Source organism: Denticeps clupeoides, chromosome 12 (genome assembly GCF_900700375.1).
Source record: "Denticeps clupeoides chromosome 12, fDenClu1.1, whole genome shotgun sequence".
Lineage (NCBI taxonomy): Eukaryota > Metazoa > Chordata > Actinopteri > Clupeiformes > Denticipitidae > Denticeps > Denticeps clupeoides.
The window spans coordinates 4,224,933-4,246,468 of record NC_041718.1 but is presented as its reverse complement, the minus strand read 5'-3'; the positions used below and the strand labels follow the sequence as shown (position 1 = coordinate 4,246,468).

The following is a 21,536-nucleotide window of genomic DNA, read 5'->3' as shown; positions in this document are numbered from 1 at the left end:
CCTCCCTGCTGCCTTACAGGCCGCAGAAAACGGATCACAAGCAAGTTCAAGCCCTTGAAACACTTAGATTAAATTTTTATTTCATTTATCTTGTCTTAATTTCAGCTCAGTGAAGCACAAACACCTTCATGGCAAGTTACCCTTCTTGTAGAATTTTGCTTCAAATAAAGATTTTTATATTAACCAGATTGGTATTTAATAATTTACAAGTAAATATTGCCTATATGGACAGTGATTTAAAAGAAAAAAAATAACCTGTAAAACTGTGCTGTTATATACAATGTTGTTGAAAACTTAGGTGTCAAATTTTTTTTTTAAAAAAATAGTTAGGTGCACCAGTGCAAAAAGTTAGGTTAGAGTCCTGAGGTCACACAAATCATAATAGAAACACACACTGCAGTCCAGCAGGCACTGTGATCATACACATTTATTTGGATGCTGAACGATTATTAATTATTGGTGAATGTTAAGTGCAGGGACACTAAACGCCTTTCTAATAAAGCTGTTTGGCTTTATTGTCACGTCTAAGCTTTTGCTTGGTTTTGACATCCGATTACATAATAACTGGATTCATTTTTGCATAGATTATTCCTGGTTCAGGCTAATTTTGGAAAAGTATTTTAATACTTTTAAGAGCATTTTAATTCAGAAACAAAAAACGTCTGACTGTAAAAATGTACATATATTGCAGAATGCGGACGCTGTTGGATTGAACCACTTCTTAGAAGACTAGTCTGACTAAGCATTGAACTTCATTTTTTACAAGAAAGAATGGCTTCTTACTCTGATCGTCTCCGGGCTTCCATCCCATTTGGCAGAAAGAGTTTGATGGTGGACACTATGCAGCCATGGGTTACTAGAATAAAACAGAGAATATGATTAAAAACAGCTGTTTAGGATAATAAAAATATGCACAAAAAGCAAGAGACATACAGTAGAAACAAAAAGCACCACTTACTGTTCACATTTAAACTCTCAAAAGAGAATATTCCGATTAACAGTCAGTTTCCAGAGCAAAACCAATTCCAGGTAGTCCATAAACCCCCAACACTTTACCGGCACTGTCTGCCGAGGCTGCTGTGAAAAGTGGCTTTCCCTCTCCCTGCCGCCTCATGGTCTGGTCAACCCCTTCTCGGAGCACAGGACCGGGGAGCCAAAAGGGCAACTTACTTTGCATTCATATCTGATTGTGAAAGCTTCCATTTCACGCGGTCCTGTTACAACACCTTCAGGGCGAGTGCCCAGGCAGTGCTGCGTTTCAAAACGGCAGCGGTGAGCCAAATGGCTTACATCACAGCGGAGCGATGCGGTGAAGGCCTCCGATTCAGGATGTGTAGTAACGGCAAACGGTTGCCGTGTTTTGGGAGATGACAAAGGAGGAACAAGATATAAACGCTGCCAACGACATGCAAACGGTCCAAAGACAGGAGTACAACGCTATACGAAAGAGACGTACAATGAAGAAGCCAGGAAATACTACTACACATGACCGTTTTCTAATGGATACCAAATCCCACCGGTTTCTTTCGGTAATCCCTCAAAAGCCACAACTCCTCGCTGGATGATCTGCTACATGTCTGGCTCCACACGGACCGAACACAAAAAGGAAGGAAAGTCGTTCAAAGCTGACAGCCTGAATGACATGGCTGGATTGTGTCATCACTGCCACAAAGAACATTTTAACAGTAATACATGGCTGGCAGTTGCTTTAAATGGCAACGGTCCATTCAAATGCCAATTTAAATCTCTCAGGGGAAACCCTGCCCCTAATATTTCCTTATTGCACTTTAGCAGGGAGTCAGGCCATCTGTGGACTAAGTCTGGGCAATATGGCAAAAAAAAATATCACAATATACTTTCCCATATCGGATTATTATCGGATTGTTTGATAATGCCAGGCCGATACCATTTTTCTGCTCATTGGAGAAAACCATCGGGCCCACACAGGTGTCCACTGCCACATTTGGTCTGCATTAACATGACCATTAGCGTTTAGTTAAACAGTGTTAAACAGTGTCAAGCGAAAGTTGGTGAATCAAAACGAATGCAGATACGAAGCGCGTCAAAAAACAACATTGCGTTCAGAGGGCGTTCATTTGGTACGTCCATGTGGGCTATGCCGAACTCGGAGTGGCGCTGTGCTCAGATCAGGCAGCCACAGTCTCTACCTGCACTACATCTGAACGAGAATTTGTATGCCGCCGCCAGAAAAACAGCAAGAAAGGGCATAATGATCGTAATCATGCTTTCAATGCGTTCTGCACTGCATCAATGCAGAATCATGCATGTCTGCATCGCATCGATTCATTTAAACACCCCTAATACGTACACATGCAGTGACACACACAAACAACTCTCTCCCGCACATTCCATAATCCCCGATCGTGATTGTATAATTAATAGCAGTCAGTAAACAACAAATGGCTCAACCAGATATTTAATACTCTGCTGTCTAATTAAGAGGCCAAAACACTAACAACAAAATTTGATAAGATATGATGGACTGCAGGCACCACGCCTTGATTGTAGGGGTGTTGATCATATAATCGATGCATCTTGATGCAGATGTGGCCGATATTGCATCGTAGGGGTGTTAAAATTAATCTTATAATCGATGCATTGAGATGCAGACGTGGACGATTTAGCATCGATGCAGTGCAGTACATAATCAATAATATCATGATGACGTTGAATTCCATTTCAGCCTGATCTGGGAACAGCGCCACTCCGGGTAGGAGTTTTACGCTGCACGTATTTTCACGTGACCAATTTGGACATTACACGTACCAAATATTACTGCTATGTAATACAAAATGAAATAATACAAGGACCTCGGTTCCTCTGCTTGGTGGAGATGTCGATCTGCATCAGGACCAGGGCAGACGATTAACTCTGCCCACAACATAGTGCTGTGTGCATTTAAAGGAGAACTACCAGTATATATAACTGTTACAAGGTGAGTGCGGACGTAACAAGTTTTTCTGCTCTGGAGCAAATCAGAGCGTCCACACAGGCGTACGAGGCCGTAACTCTAGTATTTGGAAACATCATGGGACCATCGATATCGAGGCACTGCTAATCGTAATCGAATCGAATCGTGAGACCAGTGCTTGATTGTGTTGTGATAAAGATCTTTAGGAAATTCTTTAACTTTTAAAAGAATAAGGAGGAGAACACAAATGTACATCTCCACACCTTATGAACACAATTGTTTTGTTCAGTCATAAAAAAAAGCTACTCTGTTTTTATCAAAAAAAAAAAAAAAAAAAAAAGCACATATACATCATATGTTGCTCTGTCAAGTGAGATGTCCAACTGTACAGCATTACATGTTGCTTTATTTTACTTTCTGATTTGAAGCAGGACTGCATGTGCTGCACTGATCAAATGCTTTGCACCCAATCATATTAAGATTGACAAATCATATTAGAAACACTAATGCACTTGTTAGATACACTAAAATGTATTGATTACTCAAAAAACAACAATCTGAATAATGTCATTAAGTCAGGGTTAAAGGTTTCAGAATGCATGAAATAAATCTCATGCTCCAAGTTTAACTGTGGCCCTCAATTCCAAATCCAGGCCCTGTTCTTCAGTTCTCTCAGGAAGGGCTGAGAGTTGTAGAACCCGGCCGTGGCAGACAGGTTCTTGTTTCATATAAGCACCTATTTTATCATTTAAGGAGATGTTTAAGGGTTTGGGGGGAAAGAAAAAAGAAAAAAAAAAAAAAAAAAAAAAAAAAGTGTTCTCAAAAGCAAACCGCACTACCTTTTCGAGTGTTTTCGGTCACATCGACGCCAAACTGGATGATGTCACCAGAAAGAACTTCACAAGGGGGGCTCTCCTCTGAACCCCTGCTCAGACGTTGGCTGTTGATGAAGGTCCCATTGCTGCTCTTTGTGTCCTGGAGATAAAACTGCAAACGGAAGAGAACAGAAGATGGGTTAATGAATGTACTAAATGCAGACAGATCAAACCTGGCATTTCAACTGGCTTAAAGAACATCACACGGACATCTTTAAATATCATTCCATGTAATTACATTATGGATCGAATCAATCACATTAAGTTATTTTACTTAAGTACCTCTTCTGTGAGGTATCGAAATTAGTGCCTTGAGAGTGTTGATATTATACTAGGGCTGCACAATTTGGGGAAAAAGACATATTGCGATTATTGAGATCAATATTGCGATATGATAAAGGACACTTGCTTGTATATCAATTAAAAGTCGCATACTAATAGTGAAATGTTTAATTTCAAAGTGAAACTTATAACAACCTGAAATGCCCAGTGCTTTCAAAAGACAATATTCTTCAAATATAAAATAAAATCACAAAAAATATTAAATAATCACAAAAAACTCTTTACATTACTGTCGAACGACAAACCCTGGTAAGGCTAAACAACTGTTTTGATTATATTTGGCCATTATAAAATCCCGTATTATAGTTGTTTGGAGGCTGACTTGAACACAGGGATGAATAGCTTTGCTAGCTTAGCTAAGGTTAAGATTTGTAAACAGAGGTGAATTTCTTTAGGAAACCTTCAAAGTTTGAGAAAAGTTAACTAAACAGCTAAGAACAGTCTAAATAGTTAATGCCTACGTTTAGCCAAAACGTTGTTTGGAGGCTGATTTGAGCACAGGAATGCATAGCTTCGCTAGCTTAGCCTAGCTTAGCTAAGGTTAAGACTTAGAAAACAGGATTTTATAATGGCCAAATATATTCAAAACAATTGTCCAGCTTTACCTATGAAATGTAATCCCCCGGGATCTGGTTTGGAGCGTACAATCCATGTACTAATCATTTAAATCGCAGCTTTTTGCGTTCATGTAATCGCACAGACTGACATCGCGATTGCGATTAGATTAATCGTGCAGCACTAGATTATACCACAGAGACATTTTATTAATTACTAATGTGACCAGACAGACATTTCAATTAGATGTGCAACGATTAGTTGACAGTCTGCGAAAAAATGTTTCCTGAGAAATTTGAGAATTTTTAAAAAATATTAGAATCTTTGCAACAAAAAGGGGTGGTAGTAGCCTAGTGGGTAACACACTCGTCTATGAAACAGAAGACCCAGGTTCAAATCCCACTTACTACCATTGTGTCCCTGAGCAAGACACTTAAGACTTAACGCTAAATTGCTCCTGGGGGGACTGTCCCTGTAACTACTGATTGTAGGGCGGTCTGGATAAGGGCGTCTGGTAAATGCTGTGAATGTAGAAATAAAAACACCTCAAATTTATAATGAGCAAAAACCACCGATGTCCTCTATGACATTCTGTGTTTGTTGGAATCTACAGAAAAAGAGTCCAATTGGCTCAAAAACACAGCAATCAAACTGAGTGATGGCTCTCTCAGCCAGTTATAAATACTTCTAGCATGAAACTGACATATGACAAATTAGCCAGGATGTACCTGCATAGTTAGAAGTGCCAGCGATACCACGTGTCAGTGAATATTGTTTTCATTTATTTGTAGTCCACTGTTTGAGAAGTAAGCCTGTTAAGGCTGTTACAGAAAAAAAAAAAATCACTATATATGTTCGATCTGAGTGATTTGATCAACTTTTTAAACTAAAACCAAACAATTTATTAATTTATACAATCCACAATGATCTCTGCAGTCCTCAGCTGCGTATTCAGCAATTTTGCTCTTTGCTAGCTTTAGGCAGGGAACCATGGCACATGGTACAGTGTACATTGCTTTGGTATTCCAGCACCATTTAAAAGTAAACAGACCAAATATGCTAAATTTCTCAAAGCTGATCACTGAGGCCGAGGTGGTCTAGTTAGTCATCTAATAAAATAATCAATTTTACAAAAATTTAAGTAATAACTGGCCCATGTCAAAAAAAAGACACATGCTAGGTGGCTACTACTTGACCCATGTCCTCATAAGCATGCTGACGGATCATGAAAGACAAGGTCTACTCAAATTTGTACTAAAAGTAAAAACTTTAAACATGCAAATAATAAAAAAAACTAAATATTTCCACCAATTTAGATTCGAATTAGCCATAATGTACGGTGTGTGAGTGTGTGTACTCGGCCTTGGTCACTTATGATAACAGGCCAGTGCTGTTTTTTGGATGCAATTGGATCACTTGATCCCATTTTTTTTTTTTTTAGAAATTGCAGCTTAGAGTCCTGTCAATATAACAAAAGGTACAATGAGTATACAAAGAACATAGAAGGTAAATGAGTTCATTAATATACTTTGGTTCTGGGGGGGAAGCAAATGAAAAGATAAAAGAGAAAATAATCCACCTTTCACTGAGCACTTCGTTACATGTTCAACCTTAACCTACTACCAGAGATCAACATGTGAGACACACACAAAAATCACTGAAGATGTGTCAGAGAGACCTAATGACCTAACACTCTTCCTATTCTGTCCCCATGGTTACAGAGCAGGAGATCTGCAGGGACAGACTGCTTTAGTCAGAGCTCCATACATCAGACCCGCACACAAACACTCACCAATGAAGTCACAAGACAGCCCATGCATTCCCAGCCAGACAGATACCATAAAACAAAAGCGACTGAGCAGAAGAGGAGTACAAGGTGATTGGAATACCTAATTTCAAACTGACTCAGCCCTAACCAGAGTTAAATTCTCATTAAAAAATAAATAAATAAATAAAAACGGGCACGCTGCTGTAAGCATGCTCTTTGTTGTAAAATATTAAAATACCATCTTACCAAGGTAATATGAATGACAGAGCATCACATTCAGAAACCATGTCTTAAGAGGCCTGCACAGGGATACTACACAGGTTTGCAAAAATAAAATAAAAATTACCATCTAGCAGATGAACAGATGCCCAAATATCAATGAAACATTACAATTAATAGTTGAATCAACTTCATTTGTTCAGATCAATTTGTTTACTTTGTCATTTAAAATCCCCCCCAAAAAATATATAAGGAAAAGCGTGAAATGTCAGTGCCCTCTTCTAGCCCACACTTTAACCCTTCCCATAAGCTTTAAATATGCAGAAAACCTGATATTAACAATTCATTGTAGCGGCACGCCATCGCAATACAGTTTAGATGCAGTCCACATAAGACAGTTTTTCTATTACGTCCACATGGAGATGGTGCTGAATTCCGTGTATCCATGTGGACTGCAAAGTGTTTGTTTTTTTTTGTTTTTTTTTTGTAAAAACACTGACTTGTTAGTCCACTCTCCAACTGGACCATGAAAGGCGCCCAGGGAGCAGTGTGTAGAGACGTTACTCAGTGGCACCTCGGCGGTTCAGAATTTGAACCCACAATATTTTGATTTCGCGACCGTTCTCGTGTGGGCGAGGCCAAAGTTTGAAAGGCACAAATGCCTTAAAATGACATATTGATACCAATAGCAGACAGAACTGGATAATATACACATTAGATTATATGGAGTGTATCTGGATGCAGTTTGCATCATTTGGTACGTGCCTGAGCAGAACACCGGCCCTGATACGTTTATAATCTAATAAATGTAATGCGAACACGAACAAAACAGCTGACTGCTTTTTGCAGAGCTTCCCATTGCCTGCAGTAAAGAGCGCAAGCTCAGCATGGAGGCGGAAACTCTCCTGCACCCTGCGGCTCCCTGCCCGTCAGTAGCATTCAGGTAAAGGGGGTAGGGATGCAGGCTTGACATTGCTAAGAGAACTCCTCTTTGTTTGGCAGTACAGTTTGGCCAGTGCCCACACCCCACCATATGAAAGTGTGGATCAATATGTATACACAAGCATGCAAATCGTAAATCTGTGTATGTGTTACATGTGTGTGTGCGCATTTAATTGCTCGTCTTACCTTTAGAAGACACAAAAAACATTGTGAAGACCCCACTAAAAAAATAAAATAAAAAAGGCACTCAAAAAAATCAAACCTTAATTCAACTGTCTGTCTCTCATCCTACTTTCCACAGCCAAAGTTTAAAAAAATAAATAAATAAATAAATTCTTGTACTCAAAGACTCTTCGCACACTTCGCACAGGTATCAGCTCTCCAAAAACATTTGTACTCTCTGCCTGACACGAGAACCAGAATGGAGCAAGAAACCCAGCACACACGGTTACTGCATCCAATGCTCCCAAAATGAAGTGACTCGCTAAGACCATGCAGAGCACAACTATTTATACTACAGCTTTATATAAAGACTGCAGCACATTGCATGTTTGCTTTATCCCTCTCCCCTGCAACAGACCAAGAAGTGATAATTTCCACCAAGGCATCTTTTACACATCCCAATGTCATAATTACTCTAGAGGGGGCCGCAGTGAAAAGGCTGTTGACGCACTGAACATTTTTAGCTGTATTGTGCACTTTGTAATTGTACTATCACCGACTTTAACTCGCCAGTTAAATCACACTGTACTTTACCATCAATTTCCATTTATTAAGTGAGGTTCCCAACTGCTTCAGATTCTGTAGATTCACCCAATTTTCCACACACACACACACAGACACACACACACACACCATTCACTACAGCTCTATCTGGTCAGGTGGCATAAAGGTTGTGCGCGTGTGTGTGTGTGTGTGTGTGTGTGTGTGTGTGTGTGTCTTCCATTTTCATTTTGTCAATGTTCTCTGTATGATCTGGATTATGGAATCTGGGTGACAATATGTGTAGTGTCTTGTGTGTTATGGAGGGATGGTTGATGGGGGAATTGTATGAACATGTATGTATATGTGTGTCTTTCTAGAGTCACACTGTTGACCATATAAAACACAACAAAAGCAATAAACTGTAGCCCACACACTGGTAGTAGGCTGTACTGGACTGAGAGAGCTGAAACCTCACCACCGGGAAAGACTTCCAAACACTTCCCCTTCGCCCCAGGAGACCAACCCCCAAAAGACTTTTGTGCTTCCTGGAACACTTTACAATAGTATAAGCAACAGCGTCTTTGGTTGTCTTTTCATTTTACCACATCAGTTTACCCTCCGCGCTCCCTGTATTATATCTGCCGCAGCTCCCTCCTCTCCATGCACATTTGCACAGCGAATCGGAATTCTCCTGCTGGCCCAGGTCTTCACACTCTGAGTAAGACTTTTGGTCATGGAGAGCCATTTGGAATAAATAAATAAGCAATAAACAAAAAAAACAAAAAAATGTGACTAATTAGTCTGATTTACTATAAAACAAAATATTACATTAACATATTACACAGCTGATTTTATGCAAAATTCCAAGTTCAATAACATGATTTTTTAAAAATACGGTGCTAAAACTTTTAAACGCTGCAAAAGAGTATTTGCTCTGTTTCCCAGCCAGTTCCTGAACTTGAGCCCCATATCTGTCAATGGTGATGCAAGCGTGAGCTATGTTTTTTTTTTTTTTTTGTGACTGAGCTGAGTGGACACATGCCGCAGCCCCACTTCCACCTACCCGGTCAACAACAACTTTGATTTTAAGAGAACGTTCCTTTGACCAGCAAATAGAAAAAGAAAGTGTACCACCGCATGCCACACCACACTGACATCTATGGATGACTATTTTTTATATTTTCATGTCAAATTATGTGGTTTTAAAAAAAAATCATAAAATGTGATTTTAAAAAGGACCACATCCTTTAAAAGGAAAAATCACTGTTTCTATTTTCTATGCGGCACATAGGGACACACCAATCAATAAGAGTATTGGACAGCAGTCAAATAACGACTCAAATAACTGCTGATCTATGAAACTGATCGAATCTGTTACATTTTTAAGTTGGTCTGCGTTTTTAATTTCACGTACACTACATACTGTGCATGTGCTCTCCATTACAGTCCTAGATCAGAAGTTCTCCTTCGGTTGTTTTGCTCGACATCTCACTATGGGACACGCTCCTTGCGTGGCAATTTGCTGAAGCCCAATTCAATCACGCCTTCAGGCTTGGCCGGATGGTGCCACCCCCCCACACACATTTGGTCCCTAATTCTTCACTTGCGGTGTTCATTCTGAGCCCATGTGAGTAACTACCTAGTTTAAGGCTAGGGGTGTTGAAATTAATCATATAATCGATGGGCTATATTGCATTGATACAGTGCAGAACACAATCAATTACAACATATGGTGATTTTCTTGCTGGCGGCGGCATGAAAATAATAATTAAAAAAAGCAGTGCCGGTGGTGACTGCGGTGGCCTGACCTGGTACAGCCCTGCTCCAGGTCCCTCTGCAGCCTTGTTCTCGCACCACGGTCAAAGTTGAAATTTGTTGATCTTTGACCACTGCACACAGTGACGTATTTTTGCAAGACCAACAGAATCAATGTGGACGAGTGTTCTTTCTGCCACAACCACGAAGCAGGAATGGAGGAAACGCTGATCTTGATCTCTTAAGCGTGCAAGAATCTACAACATGACATTATTTACATTTACAATTTAGAGCATTTGGCAGACGCCCTTATCCAGAGCGACTTACAACATGCTTCCATGTTACAATCAATGAAGTGATCAATTCTGGTTCACTAGGACCCACAACTATGAATACAATCTTTTTATTCGCTATGTTATAGTTTCTATACAGAAGTCAGACAAGGTTACAAGTTAATCTAAATATTCTCTAAAGAGGAAGGTCTTGAGCTGCCGTTTGATCTGACCTCAAGGGGAATTTCATTCCACCACCGAGGGGCCAAGACAGAGAAGAGTCTAGATGAGTGTCTTCCTCGTACCTTCAGAGATGGAGGGACCAGGCGAGCAGTACTGGAGGCTCGGAGTATACGAGGTGCAGTGTGATGTGTAATAAGGGCTGTGAGGTAGGATGGTGACACTCCATGTTTGGCTTTGATCAGTCGTGCTGCTGCATGAGTTGTAGAATGAGTTGTAGAGGTCGGATGGTACATAGAGGTAGACCAGCTAGAAGGGAGTTGCAGTAGTCCAGTCGTGAGATGGAAGCAACATGTAGATCAGAAGGAGGAAAAGTGAAGATGAGTTGTGTGTCGTCAGCATAGCAGTGGTAGGATAATCCATGTGAGGAAATGACCTCACCAAGTGACCTTGTGTAGAGGGAGAAGGCCTGTAGAGGCCTGTATGGCCACACTCCACCAGAGGGATGGTGCCGTCCTGGGCATTGTTTAGGGGCGTGTCTGTGGTTGACGTTTTAAGACCTGACACTTTCTACTGCCTACGTGTGACTTTCCCCAACTCTGGCGCATGCAGTCCTGGGCATGTCTTCATGAAGTACTATTATGTGTGCATGCTTTCAACCCAACCCTACTGGGCTAGGAATTGGGGCACTTTCTATATCCCACAGTGAGACATCAAGCAAATAAAGAGCAAAACAAAAGCCTACGGTTGTAACCCCAGTTCTCTGAGGGAGATGAGGTGGGATTTCTCACATCTTCTTAATAAAATCCCCTGCACACAAAATATGTAATATGAGCAACCATCTTAAATAGTAGGACAAGTGCAAATATTACTGAATCGCCGAAGAGATTATTCCTTACTAGCATGAAATACTAGCATGAAATGATGCTCAGGATTGACCCACACAAGTTGGTTTTGCCCATCCACAGGAGAATCTTTTCTGTAAAGTGGGTTTCTAAAAGAACTTGCGTCCACATGGGAATGTTACCTGAAATGTTGTCATCCACACAGAAAATTGGCCCAAATGCTGCTTTAACTCCCTTCCACACCTGTAACTAGTGCGGTCACATATAACCACAGTTGAGCTAATAAGTTAGTGTTGTCCACACGGATACAGGAAAAGAGAAGTTCACTCTGGAACCACTTTCAGAAAATATCCATTATGGTCCCCTGAACCCCGTTTCTGTGTGGACAAGGCCAGAGCTGATTTCTTCTAAAACTGGAAAAATTCCTTCTTGTGTGGACATGGCCTGAGAAGGCAGGGTCGGTGCACAAAAGAAAATACCTATAACCTTCCTTAACCGCTAGGCAGTGGTGGCCTAGCGGTTAAGGAAGCGACCCCGTAATCAGAAGGTTGCCGGTTCGAATCCCGATCCACCAAGGTACCACTGAGCAAAGCACAGTCCCCACACACTGCTCCCCGGGCGCCGGTCATGGCTGCCCACTGCTCACTCAGGGTGATGGGTTAAATGCAGAGGACAAATTTCACTGTGTGCACCGTGTGCTGTGCTGCTGTGTATCACATGTGACAATCACTTCACTTTAACTTTAACTTAATAGACATGTACATGTTATGAAGCACATCTGAGTTTCTAGCAAAGGCAAAATTCTTACTAGGTTGATAAAAAATACTAATAAAAAAAAAGTGCTGTCTGGTTCGGGTCAGGTCCAATTTTTTCCTGCTTTCCACTTCACCCACACATCACATATTGCAGTTTCAGAAAATTCTCTTCTTATTTTTCCCCTCAGTCGCCACAATGCAGTTCTTTTTCGGGTTTACATGGAGTCTTAAATAGTCATGAGCTGATTTGCATTTACCATAAATGGTTCAAGGGGGGTGTCTAGTGGGCAGAATATGCTGAAAATCCACACGCGAACCACCCCACGTTGAGTGTAATTTATAAAAGCAAATTTTCTGTGTGTATGTACATTTTAAGTACAGAACTAGTCTTTTCCCTGAACATGTCTGGCCAGGTTTGTCTGGGTGATTAAATATTTGATCAGTCATCGGGTTCTATACGCATATTTGTGCAAGCCCAAAAAATAAAAATACTGTCAGGGTCCACACCACATCAGCCCTTGATCACCATCTCAGCCTGATCTGTTTGCTGCTGCCGGGGAGAGGGGACACAGGGCCACTACGTTCATCGCAGCATGTAATGTGTTTTTTTATAGGTGCAGTATGCGTTTTTCATCGTTCGATTTCTATCGTTTTGCTTGGGAGGTAAATGAGTGGTCAGGCGATGGGTTTTAAAATGAATGCTGAGGTGGTGAAAAGGACGCTAGCTGATGCTGTTTACATTCTGGTTGCACTGGCAGCTCGAGTAAAGTCTGAGGTGTTGGCGGTGGGGGGGCTTTGACCATGATAAATCACTTTCAAATGTATGAATGACTTGTAATGTGCATGAAGCATGTTATTACAGTCCTGTTGGCCGACATCCGATGCCACAATGTCTGGTTGGGGTTTTTAAAAAGCTGTACTTTTTGGGCTTGGGTCTAACTTTTAAAAAGGTTCCCTATTATGAATTTGTTTTTGCTTTAAATGTAGGTCTTTAGTGGTCCCCTAAAACTATATCTGAAGTAAAATTCAGCCGTGGTACAGAATTACAGCCACCTTTAGCCAGTTACACAATGAGATTTCCTCAGGCCGTCATTTCGGTGTGTGTCGCTTTAAATGCTAATGCGGAGGAGAGAGGCGGGACGAGGAGGAGAAATAAGAAAAAGAAATAAGAACCCACTGTTTCTACAGCATCTCGCCAGACTGGTGGAGGCGTACAGAATTGTGTTCATTTCAACAGCCAATCACTGAGCAGTCGCAATGATTCCCATGTTCTTCCCTTTTTTTATGGGAGGGGTGGGAAATTGTCTGACATAAGGGGACAAATTCCAGATCAGACCATCTGAGCTGCCACTCTCTGAACAGTAAAGCAGAGTGGCCAAAGAACTCTGTATACATTTCACCATTCCGATCCACTGTATTAACCCGTATTAATCTCCCAAAGTGAAATTCCCATAATAGGACACCTTAAGGCCTGATTAAGGCTCTAATCCGTGGCTACATCCAGGCTACTCACTGGCCCCGCCCTTCACGATCGTGATTGGAGACTTTCCCCCCTGAACGCCTGGTAGTACCAGTGCAACCATTGAGGAATTAGATCACATTTCCCACATAATTATTTTACATATACAGCAGCAACGTATGCTATTTACCTTGAGGTGAAATGTAGAGCTATAGAAAACGTGAGCCTAACCAAAAGCAGTTCGGTATACTATGCAACATGAAATGAAGGGATTATGAGAATGCAAGCAGAACATATGGAGCAGAATCAGACGTGTGCTGCGTATCGTGGAAACATGAATTAATCACTAAATATCCACCAATCAAAAATTGCATGGCAAGCACTACAGCTACATTAAAAGGCATAGATCAAATGGAGAACTTCCCCTATGATGATAAAGTACCTACAACAAAAAAGAAAAAAGGTTAAAAAACAGAGGGCTAAGTATACAGACATCCATTTTCTCAAGATCTCATAATTTCATGCTTTGATAGAGGACAACTGTCTTGCTGTTGTCTTGGTGAACTCTGGGTCTGTCCCAGCAGGCGAGCTGAAGCACTTCCACACACTATACACTGACTCAACATTGGGAAACTGGCCAAAGCCTTACAGGCCTGTGGGTGTTTCCATCGGAGCCCTGTTCCTCCTGCCCCAAAGAGTTAAAGCAAAGACTTCCAAGTGTCCTGCCGGGACCTATAACATGAATATAAGGGGGGGAAAGAAATTCTGGCTGCAACAACTAATTTTAGTGCTCACCACACAGAACTATTTCCCAGATAAAAAGACCACCTTAAAGAGGTGAAACCTGAAACCTGCTGCTCCACTCTCACACAGATTTAATGAACTGAAACATGCTTCATATGAATCATGCCTGTAGTGCTGCCTGACCCTGAAGACTAAATGCTTGAGAAAACTCACCATTCAGACCATCGGGAGAGATAGAACATTTCATAAATCGAGGGTGCAAACAATTCCATCCATTTTAAGCAAGGGCATACTTGCTTAAAATGACCATGAGGTACCATGACTATGTAAAAAAGTATTCTACACCGTAAAGTAATATTACTACGGCTACTGCAAAAGAATTATTGAAGGAACGGGGGAAATGGAAAAATATTTTCTTTTCTAACTTATAAAAGCAATGACTTTAGCAGTACAGAATTGTTTACAGCTTCTAAAAATGTCTCATTTTTGCTGGAAGTACTCACCACTCACACAGCAGCCTTGATCAAATTCATTAGCATATTATTCCACACACAAGCTGGTAAAGAAACTTTGTGCTTCCTAATCAACAGGCTTTAATATGGTCTTTTTGTCTGTTCTGTGACTGCTTTCCACAAAGTTTTAGAAGTGTGTTGGTCACATTTCACTCTACATACAAGGCAAGACCAGTCCTACTCCTAATTAAAGAAATACATTTAAATTTAACATGCCCTTTCTTTTCAGATACAGAAAAGTTTATCCATACATCACTTTCATCTCACGTGGACTATTGCAACAATTAGAAATTCTGGTGGTAAGATTAATTCTGCTTTCACGATTATTTTACAAGCATCGATTTCACAAGTGTATTAACATAAAACATTTATATAAAAGGTTTTAAACTTCTTTATTTATTTATTGCAGCTTTTTAGACAGTTAGGAAAATAAAGTGCAAATAAAAGTAATCTCTGTGCATATCTATGGTGGCACAAAAAAAAAAAAAAAAAAAAAAAAAAAAAAGAAGTTAAACCTGTCTAGCTTTAATAGTTCATAAATCAGTTCAAGCTGAAGTGCAAAAAGGTGAGCAGTCCACAGCAGCTACAAACATTGCACTTGCGAGCCCCACTTAATAAAATGGTGGGTGAAATGACTGTGTGAATTATGAAGATTATGAATCGTCTATATAGACTACATTCTTTTTTTTTTTTTGGTCAGACAAATCGCACTATTCTATATGGGACTGATTTGGCTTTTACCAAAACGATAAAACAAATTGTCGTTATTTGAAGATTCTGCAGTGAAAAGGTTCACTCGTCGGATGGCAGAATGAAGCTTCTCATCCTAAACAATATTCCGAGGGTATCGAGGCTTGGAGAGCAGCGGCGGCAACAGCTACCAAACCAAACCACTCGGACACAGGGTTTCGAGGATATGAAATATGCTCCATGAGAGGACAAGCAAGCGACAAAACGAAATAAATGAAGCAGTTACCTTTTACCTCAGATAAGATACGGTTCCCACTAAAATTCGCTAATAGTTTAAGAATTGCGTTAGTTCATAAGAATTGCTTGAAACTGGGTTGTTCATGGTGCTATTTTCTCCTGAAGTAACATTCTTAGCTTTAAACAGGCATGTTTGATATGAAGCAGTGTCTGCGTTTTTCCAAAAAAAAAAAATAAAAAAATCTAAATTGTTTCTTCAGAGGCTTGTGTGACCTTTGCCGTTATGACGACACGAGGGGAGAAATTCCAGCGCAGACCGCCTGAGCTGAACAGGGAAGAGGAATGGCCAAAGCACTCTTCATACCGATCATCATTTCTAGCCACTGCAGGAACTTCTGTTAATGTGAAATAATCATGACAGGGGACGTGTAAGGTGTCCCGCTCTACATGGCAAGGTTCATATAGGCACCAGGACTCTCAGGACATTGCCACTTCATTTTTTAATGATGCAGAATGATGTTTCTTGTATAGTATTTTAAGGGCAGGGTATGCTTTTAGCTTTGTTTTCTTCTTGTCTTTCTATCTTGAACTGTCTGTAAAGCACTATGTAGCTTTGCTCACTTCGTTGGGAAATGAATGATTATGTCAGCAAAGCGCTAAGAGGACAGAATAAACGGTGTGAACGTGCATAGAGTGCGGGTGAACTGGTCACGAAAGCAACTTTTACCCGCTGGTTACACACATATTGACCCGAGTGAGAAGAAGACTAAACACTGATGTAGGTGGTGGGTGTAGCCCACTGTCAGCTGCTTGCCAGTTGTCCACTTGATAATCACGGCCTCCGTACATCCAGGGACAAATTCCAGTCGACTATTTCCAGCACTGACATCAGAAGCCCGCACTTTTCTGGAATACGTAGACCAGTGGAAGGAGGTGGGTGGTATGGTGATCTTAGAATTTAGAATGTATAACCATTCAATCCATAGAACAACAAAAAAAGTAAATATTACTCGCCACTGACTTCTAGCAAATGGACATTACAGTATGAATACTTAGTCAAACAAGTTGGATTGGACTGAGGGAACCATACAAAGGGATTTTTTTTTTTATTATCAATAGTCAAAGGCTGCAAGCCATGGGGCAGGATTCAGATCCACAGATAAATCAATAGAAGCGAACCTAATGGTTCAACAGTGATCGGCCCAAATAAAATGAGTAAGAAAAGACTAAAAGACAATAGATTGATCTGAATTAGAGTACTGATTTTACTTTAATAACTACATATGCATGAAACTGTCAGAAGCGCCAGCTTGAGCTAAAACTACAAAATAGCTTTTACAGGGTCTCACCTCTTAATACAGCAGCATGAGCGGTAAAAGTTTAATTAGAAAAACAACAACGGCACTTGAAGGACCTCATTAAAAAGCACACTGAAATGAGTTCAATACCATGCCTGTAACCAGGAGAGTACATAGGTCTACAGCAGTTGGGGTGTATTGCAAGAAGATGATTAGTCTGAACTGACTAATAAGACAAATAAAAAAAAAATCAGTGTTAAGTGAAGTGATTGTGAAACACTGCAGCACAGCACACTGTGACACAACAAATGAGTCAGGCAACCGGAGAGCAGTGTGGCACCTTTGGCGGATCGGGATTCGAACCTTCTGATTACAGGGTTCCTTAACCGCTAGGCCACTAGGCCACCACTGTCCTGTCAAGTCACCCTAATCGGTCGCCCTACAGGACAGGAACAATCATTGTAACAATCAAGTTAATACAGAATACTAATATGCTCAATAGAGCAGCTTTAAATGGTGGATTATTGATCTTACAACTGCTCAGCAGCTATACTGAGGATTTGATATGTTTTTTAATCAAACTGATCCTACAGATTTGATTGAGTATTTGAATGAATTAAAACGGAGTTAATAAAAGTGTTTTACTCTGAGCTGCCATTATAGTAAGAATAATAATAAATGCTGTAAATGTGCATAAAAAAAACCCAGGTTGAATAGTTTAAATAAAATTGTGTGCAAAAACAAAGAGCAATTCCACATTTTATTTTCTAGTCTCATTTATATATATATATATATATAAAATAAAAATTACCTTTTCTAGTTCAACACAAACAGCACAGAGTACACCATAACACAGCCACTTGGGAGGTTTCAACATAGTGGATTATGCTATATGAAGCAAGAAGTCACCTGTCTTACACAGCAAACAGAGGGGGGAAAAAAAAATGAAAGTTTCCTTCAGACTTCGACTGGGGTGGAACGATTATGACCTGAGGAAGCAGATCATGCTGCAGCTTGAATCTGAAAATGCAGGGTAGGCAGCATCTAATGAATCATCGCCAAGCCGCTGCCTGACCTCCCACCACAAGCACGTTTGGGCTCCAGGATTTACTGTTCCATTATGTGGAGGTACATAGGAGGTGCACACTGCAATGCCAGGCAGAAGCAACCCACTGACTGCCAACAGAAGGTGGAACCCTAAAATATGGGGGGGCACTATGATCAGGGCTAACTGAGTACAGCCCGACACTAATTCGCTCCTCCAGACACAGAGGAGGTTGAATCCAGTCAATGCCACGCCCTCAAGCTATGAGGTGCATTGAAACTTCTAGGTCAGTGCAATATTAGACCATTGCCGCATTCCAAACAAGGAATGTTGTTTCAACAGGCAACGCAAGGGCATAAAGCGTCACTCCCAAGAAGCTGGGGGTTCGGACGAAGCGAGACGAACCCAAGCCCATAACAGCACCTGAACAAAGGGACAAAGCGCTGCATTCCTGCCAGGGAGGCATGCAGTACTAGAACAACCTTTACTGAGGACGACAAAGGCCCAAGGACTAACAAAAAATATATATATATATACTTGTGCCCGCGCACACACCTGTGGCGTTGCTTGGCAGGCTTGAACAAATAGTGTGGCAGCAGCCAGGGACGCTTGTCAGATACATAATGTTATGTAGAGAGTTTAAAACCTTTTTCCCGAACTAGTGGGGTCAGTCCATGAAGTAAACAAGGCACAGTCCCCACACGCTGCTCCTCGGGCGCCTGTCATGGCTGCCCACTGCTCACCAAGGGTGATGGTTAAAAGCAGAGGACATGTTTCGTTGTGTACCCAGTGTGCTGTGCTGCAGTGTTTCACGATGACAATCACTTCACTTTCATAGTAACATGCCAAAAGACTACACCTTATATCAACCTCATGACATACCCAACATCAGCTCAGCAGGACAAAACATGCATCAAACTGCAGTGTTCTCGATGCCTGGGTGCATCAACAAAGCACACACAGCTTTTTGGGGCTCTTAATCATTGAGTCCAGACATTATGGATCCCCAAGTATTTTACACAGAACATTCCAGCAGACGTGCCTTATTACTCAGTAAGTAAAACGTGACGTGTTCTTGTGTCAAAAGCAAAAAAGAACGAAGGGTTTCCTCCACCCAGCCAGAAGGGAAGGATTTGTGAAACCCCCCCCCTGTACTGCACGGTAAATATCCAGGTCACGCTGAGGTGGTGCGGTGACGATGTGTGGGGATCAGGTCGAGCCTACGGCAGCTCCGGAGACAGGCAAACCGCTCCACGTCTGAACGTTTCATCAAGCTACCGAGGGAAAACGGCGAGACCGAGGCGTCGAGCTTGGACACTGATATCATATCAGTAGCCAAATAAAAAATAAAAAAACCCACACACACACACACAAACCACATCAACTTTAAAAAGCAAATAATCCACAATAAGCATCATTAATGGAATAAATAAACGACCCCTGCAAGTCTGCCCCACTCACCTTGTCCGTCTTGTGGTCGAACCAGACGAGGGCGTGGTTCCTCGACAGAACCTTGCAGTCGAAAGTCGCGTTGTTCTGGGCGGGTCGGCAGCGGGCCACGGACCGCCCGATCTTGACCGGTTCATCCAGGTAGACATGGCGCTCCTGAAACGGGTGCGAATTCGGGCGACACGTGAACACGGCCAGCGCTGAAGGCATTGATGACGGCTTGGGAGTGTTACTCCAACCAGGGACGAAGGTCAAGTCTTCTTGATCCAGAGTGGCAGGATTTCCCAATTTCCAGATTAAATATTAAAACGTGCGGTTCCGTTGGGAAGGGGCGAGAACATGCATACAGCCCACGGCCCCGTCAGATACGAAAAATCGATCAGCTCTGGAGATTATCGCCGAAACATTACTTCGCGGGTCAACGGAGCATCTGGCGAGAGCGCCATGGTGTCAGAAGAGACGAAACGCACGTAGCTCAGCCCGATCGGGACCAGCTAGCTGGGCACAATTAAGTAAGAAAAAGTAGTTAGCCTCGACACTCCAGGAGGAAGGCGTGCAGCGCAAACTCATCACTCCTACGTCACCCCAACCATAAATGTGCGTCTGGGCGGCCGGTAACGACGCTTCCCGAACGGACCGAACCTGCGTGCCGAGCCCCGGCGTCGGGCTGCCCGCGGGGGTTATGCGTGCGGGGGTTTAAATCGCATTACAACGAGCCGCCCGGCGAGCGATTTCATCGTAAGACGCCGTGGCTTTCGGCTGTACAAACGTTCGAAACCTGGAAGCAGAAAATGCTCGTAAAAAAAATAATAATAATAATAATGAGAAACGTCTAATACTAACAAGCTAGCTGCTGTTACCACTCCCCTTCAGTAAAAAAGAAAGATTTACACCGAACCGGCGTCGTTTTCAAGTTGCCTGGGAAATCCTCGCTAGGCGGCTACTCGCTTGGCTAATCGGCCAGCTAGTCCCAGCCCCGACTGGCTTAAAACGGCCGCCAGGAAGCCGCCCCTCCTCACGGCCGGTGTCTTGGGGCTTCGCGGCGTCCTCCGGGACCCGGGAAAGGCGAGCGCGTTCGGCGAAACGCGAGAGAGGCGAGTCCGGGGGCCGCGAGTCCGCCGGGCAGCTAGCTAGGCGGCTAAGAAGACGCGGAATAACCGATCCTTGCGGCGGCAGAAGCGGCGCCGCACACGCCACAGCTCCGGGTTGCTTTTTCCCCCCCTGCAGATTCCAGGCTAAGCCATGGGCTTCTTTCGTCCACGACTTCGAAACGCTCCCGTTCGTCCACGGCGGCCTCACAGTCGTGGCCGCGCCGACCGAGGGCAACTTCGAGGAACTTGTCCTCCTCCGCAACTAGGCACCGCCATAGTGGAATGGAATACACAAACCGGAGGGGCGGCGCGGCGGCGCAACAAGCCCGTGGTGCAGTGCGGGGCGGGACTCGACGTCGTCGCTCGTCCAATCGGGTGTCGCCAAGGGCTTAGGCCTGGCCAATAGATGACGGACAAACTCTTCTTCGGACTATTAAAACTAATCAAAGTTTTACTGGAGTAAACATGCTTTTGTCAGAACGAACATCCCTTTCCTTCGTTCTTTATAGAATGCTAATGTTTCTTTTACATAGAATAAATAGTAAATTATTGAATAATTTAGAATGTATTATTGGTAAAGTCAAAGTCTATTTTAAACGTGACACATTTTGAATATATAAAACTGTAAAGAAAACACTGTGCATGATTACATTAATGGGCGTGCGTGATTTGATGTGCTTTTGGCATTTGGATGAACAATGTCCAAAATCAGATCTTCGGCGGCTGTGTCATAGTGATAATGCTGTTCCAGAGTTTATAGAGATCGACTGTCGTACTACGCATGCGCCGCGCCGGAGACGCGCACCGTCCTGTGTTGTGTTGTGAGTGAGTCGAAGCGGTGGCGCTTGGTGGATGTTGTTGAGCAG

At 42.2% G+C, this 21,536-nt stretch overlaps 1 protein-coding gene across 7 annotated transcripts in view; it reads right to left on the bottom strand.

The window, feature by feature from the left end:
- slmapa (sarcolemma associated protein a) overlaps positions 1–20,984 on the bottom strand; it is a 45,498-nt gene extending 24,514 nt beyond the window's left edge. For 3 of the 7 annotated variants that reach the window (XM_028997664.1, XM_028997666.1, XM_028997662.1), the window contains exons 1-3: positions 19,592–20,983; positions 3,772–3,919; positions 784–856 (exon numbers count right to left, since the gene is read on the bottom strand). In XM_028997664.1, the coding sequence (XP_028853497.1) occupies positions 784–856; positions 3,772–3,919; positions 19,592–19,789 (419 nt within the window). In that variant the 5' untranslated portion in view covers positions 19,790–20,983. Of the gene's footprint in view, positions 1–783; positions 857–958; positions 1,118–3,771; positions 3,920–19,591 lie in introns of those variants that run through there. The other 4 variants (XM_028997663.1, XM_028997661.1, XM_028997665.1 and 1 more) reach the window with 3 other exon arrangements.
- Between the last annotated feature and the right edge of the window lie 552 nt (positions 20,985–21,536).